General features: G+C 44.5%; 1 protein-coding gene across 1 annotated transcript in view; it reads left to right on the plus strand.

Annotated features, from left to right (window-relative positions):
* The window catches only part of LOC134436831 (exostosin-1b), a 56,241-nt gene that overhangs the window by 20,468 nt on the left and 30,773 nt on the right, over window positions 1-5,000 (plus strand). The window contains exon 6 of the mRNA XM_063186182.1: window positions 2,584-2,702. Within this exon, the coding sequence (XP_063042252.1) occupies window positions 2,584-2,702 (119 nt within the window). The remainder of the gene's footprint in view (window positions 1-2,583; window positions 2,703-5,000) is intronic.

Here is a 5,000-nt window from a genome sequence, read left to right on the forward strand (position 1 = left end):
AGCCTGTGGTAGTTGGGAGGTGGAGACAATTGAGGGCGCTTCTGTGCATCCATCTTTGATAATGAAGTAAAGCAGGCCTAGCGTCACTGCCATGGGATCAGCACAGCTGGTCATGGAGAGATGACGAGGGCCAATGTCCCACTTTTTGTCAAGTTGATTTGTTTTTTTTCTTTGATGATGGCTATTTGGAATCCATTAGTCAAAAAGAGAAAAACATGCACATCCGTCTAAAAGGTAAAAGATTGGGTGCAGGACTAGCAGAAATACCATGAAAAACTGAAAGAAACGTCCAAGCTCCCGTTTGTCTTACTTTAATGTGACGTTTCGGGCAGCATGCCCTTCATCAGACCATTGAGTCCATCAGACCAATCAGTCATTGATTGCTTATATTGAACATTTTTTTTTTCCTCGGGCATACCATTTCAAATCTAATGGATGACAGAGGTTAGCATACCGCTGATTTTCCGTTGCGTTTACAGTGGGGTTACACCTGTTTGGCTAATTGAATCATGCTCACCCTTTTCTCAACTCGCATACATTTCCCCCAGCGTGACAACCCGCTGTCATCAGGGCGTCAAGACGTGTTTTTGTCACTGATTAGGCAACGTAACAAAGCACACGTCTCTCCAATAAGGAAAATAAAGAAGGAAACTGAAATAATAATCCCTACTGATCCAGCTCACTGCGTTTGTGCAGCGCGCCGCGGACAACCTTACATAATACACTTTCATCGCCTTTCATCTCAATATGGACGCTGCTGTCGGACTGATCAATATGAAGCAGCTGATTGAACAGCTCTCATTAGGCAGTGGAAAAATGAAGGCAGTTTAAGAAGAGAAATGGAGACGGAGAGGGGGAGGCTGGGACAGGCAGAAAAAATGAAAAAGAAGAGAGGGAGAGAGAGAGAGAAAGAGCGGAGAAGAAAGGTAGAGGTAATAGTGGGAAAAAACAGAATGATGCAAATGGATAGAGAGAGTGAGAGATAGAGAGAGAGAGAGAGAGAGAGAGAGAGAGAGAGAGAGAGAGAGGGAGAGGGAGAGGGGAGAGAGAGAGAGAGAGAGAGAGAGAGAGAGAGAGAGAGAGAGAGAGAGAGAGAGAGAGAGAGAGAGAGAGAGAGAGAGAGAGAGAGAGAAAGAGATGAAGAAGGCAGAGGGAACAGTAGAAAAAGAGAATGAGGCAAATGAACAGGAAGAGAGAGAAGGCGGATGGGGGGGGGGTGTCCTCATAAAGCGCGTCATTGGGCCCATGCAGCCCTGTTTGTCACGGAGGTGACGTGGTAATGAGCCGGCGGTGGCATTCTGAAGAAGCGTGTCAAGATTAAAATGCAAAAAAAGCAAATAAATGAAATAAATAATCACAAAAATACGATTTTTAAAAAGAAAAAAAGTCCACAGCAAGGGACCTTCAAGGACTGAATAAATCTCCTTCAGGCTTCCCCTTAGAATAGATGGAGCTGCCATGCAGGCTGCCATTAAAAAAAATATGAGCGTAGCAAATGGGAACCAGCGCTAGGCTACATGTCGGCTAGTATATCCATCCATCCATACAGTGTGCAGATGTTTGCACTGCCTGTCAGCCTTTAGCTCAGCTAGCTTATGAAGGGCATAGGGGTTAGCCATTAGCAGTCAGTTATTGTCTCTCTGCATTGACTAATCCCATTCAATGTTAAATCAAATCATGTGGAATGATGGTTTATTTGGCGGGAATACATCAGTTTGTTGTTGCTGGAGGTAAAAGTATCTCTGTCTTAAGTGCTCGCTCACTCTCAGTCTCACCCACTCTGTCTTTTTCATAGGAGTTTTGAAGCATTTTTGTTCGGCAGTTATTGTGTGCTGTAGTGAATAATGTATTGAGTTCATTTTCAGGAGTAAGGAGTTCACTGCAGGGCTATGTTGATTTGTGAGAACAGGTGCTGTGTGTTTTACGGCTGGATTTCTTGACATTAATTATGTGCTACTGCGCTGATATATGATAGTTAGACACTGCTGAAATAAGGCAATTTTAAATCTGTCTCTCTCCCCCCCACCATCTATTTCCCTCTCTCCAACTCCACTTCTCCATCTCCCTCTCCCTCTCCCTTGTCCTTCCCACCATATTTGTACATCCTTTTTCTTTTTCTTTCTTTCTTTCTTTCTTTCTTTCTTTCTTTCTTTCTTTCTTTCTTTCTTTCTTTCTTTCTTTCTTTCTTTTTTTCCTTTTTTCATTCCCCTCTCCCTCTCCTCCCTTCTTATCTCTTCTCCTCTCTTCTCTTCTTCTCCTCTTCTTCTCTCCTCTCCTCTCCTCTCTTCTCCTCTCCTCTTCTCTCCCCTCCTCTTCTTCCTTCCTTCCTTCTTTCCTTCCCTCCCCCCTCTCCTCCTCTCCGCTCCACATCTCTCCTCTCCTCTCCTCTCCACATCTCTCCTCTCCTCTCCACATCTCTCCTCTCCACTCCACATATCTCCTCTCCTCTCCTCTCCTCTCCTCTCCTCTCCTCTCCTCTCCTCTCCTCTCCTCTCCTCTCCTCTCCTCTCCTCTCCTCTCCTCTCCTCCTCTCTTCTCTTCTCTTCTCTTCTCTTCTCTTCTCTTCTCTTCTCCTCTTCTCAGGTATCCGGCCGCAGCCCCGCTTCACCGCTGTCATCCATGCTGTCACCCCCCTGGTGTCCCAGTCCCAGCCCATCCTCAAGCTGCTGATGGCGGTGGCCAAGTCTCAGTACTGTGCCCAGGTAAGGAAAGGGGGAATACAGTGCCTGGTTTGTTTACACACAGTATGTCAAATTCTTAATTGGAGGATAGCCTCTTGAGATAAAAATCTGATTTTCAAGAGGGTCCTCAAAAAACAGACATAACACACACAGTACATATATTCAAACACACTGCAGCTCTTCCCCACCACTTCCTAACACACACACCACGTATCTCTTACCAAAACAGATATACTAGTCAATACCTGAGAACTGAAAAAGAGGAGAAAACCAAAAAGTACATGTCAAGCCGAGCCAAGTGTCAAGTGTACTTTATTGTCACGGAAGTTTGTTAACAGCACAGAAGTTTGAAATTGTGTTTGACTAGTCTCCAATGTGCCGTAAAATTAAACACACAAATAAGATATTGACAACACTGACTATGCAAACACCTTGTTTTGTTCACATGTAATACTTATTCTCATATTTTCATCACCACCACCACTCTTCTTTCTTTCCCTCCTGTCTATCTATGTTTTTTTTCTCCTCTACTACCCTCATCATCCTGCTTTTACATCTTGATGGGAAATTCGAGAGTGAGATAGGATGATGGGGAAGTCGAGAGTGCGAGTGGGAGAGAGAGATGTTGCAGGGTTGGGACATGAATGAATGAATGAATGAATGAATGAATGAATGAATGAATGAATGAATGAATGAATGAATGAATGAATGAAGCGAAGGACAGCACTCTTCAGATTTTTTCTTTGTTTATTTGCCTACGAGCGTTTCGTGCAGAGCCCTTCTTCAGCGTGTAATGGCGTTTACACGCTGAAGAAGGGCTCTGCCCGAAACGTTCGTGGGCGAAAAAACAAAGAAAAATCTGCGCTTCCTTCATTCAGTCATGTTTTATGTGGGATTCAGCACCCAGTTAAGAACTGTTACAATAGCCTATTAGGGCGATAGTGTGAGCGTGACTTCTCCACTTTTGAGGGTTGGGACATGACCCAGGCTGGGCGGCCTCCAAGCCTGGATCCCCATGCAAGCCCACACGTGCGGGCCGGGGCTTAGACGTTGTTACATATTTAGCCATCAAGTGATGCTGTGCATGCAGCCTCTCTCTAATGCGACTGTGGCTTTTTGTGGCTTTTCAACTGAAGCCAAAAGCCACAGTTGCGTACTTTAGAGAGTTGCTGTATGTACAGCATCACCTGATGTCTAAAACAAGGCCAAATCGCACTACTCCACCGATGTGGAAACATTCATTTATGCTCATTAATTTCAGCTCATCCGTTCATGCTGCATATCTTTTCCAAAACACTCGCTTCGTCCGTCATTCTCCTATTCACCAAGTCGGTGTGTCGCGCTGCAAATGTACCGCTATGTGGAAATTGGGGAAATATTTACATTAGCTTCAATGGGAGTAATTTAGCTTATTGGCATTAGCAAACTGCACCAAACTTGATGTGGTCATGTGCAGTATTGGCTCTCCCCCACCAAATTTCAACACTGACATAAATGAGTGTTGTGGTCGTAGTCTATGTTAACCAAAAGTGTTTGTTTACATTAAAGCCGATGGGGACATGAACAGCACATACAGTGATCTTGTAGAGGTATTTGTTAATGCCAATCAAGTTCCAATTGTTTAGATATCGCTTCTTCATGTTCTTATCTTCATGTTCATTCATTGCCACTTCACATAGTTTAACCCTAGTGGTGTGCATTGACACCGCCCTTTCAATTCGATTATGATTCGGGAGGTAACGATTCGATTTGAATCGATTCGGTTGCATTACATTTCTGCTGAAAGCAAGGCACATTTTGTATCAGTCGTGAGGCAATACAAGCAGTCAGATACTGTTATTGGCTGATGTGTATATCAGTCCTGTAGTTTTCAATGTTTTGAAGTGCTTTAATTTAATTTACAGTTCATTTGTCAAATAAGACACCCAACCTACGCAATTCAATGGCAATTCCCCTGTGCTTGCCCCCAAAATGAGGATGTCGGGCGCCTGATTTTGGGGAAAACGTGAGAAATGCCCGGATGTTCGTTTGATTGAATATCGTTGTTTTCCTGTGACTGCCCTCTCTCATCTCTCTTCTTACACCCTGTCTCACCACTCGCTTCCTCTCTGCATCAGATATATGCCATATTTTTGTCTTCCATGTTTTTGTCCTCCATGTTTTTGTGTTCGACAAGTCCTCCCCTCGCTCTCTCTGGGGCTGAACTGTGCGTCTGAATCAACATTGTTGAGTTTGGGGGGTGGCTGAGGTTGGAGCTGAACTTGTGCTTCTGAGCTCATATTGTTGTTGGGGGTTGTGGGGGGCTGGGGGGGGGTATGC

This window comes from Engraulis encrasicolus, chromosome 20 (genome assembly GCF_034702125.1).
Source record: "Engraulis encrasicolus isolate BLACKSEA-1 chromosome 20, IST_EnEncr_1.0, whole genome shotgun sequence".
Classification (NCBI taxonomy): Eukaryota; Metazoa; Chordata; class Actinopteri; order Clupeiformes; family Engraulidae; genus Engraulis; species Engraulis encrasicolus.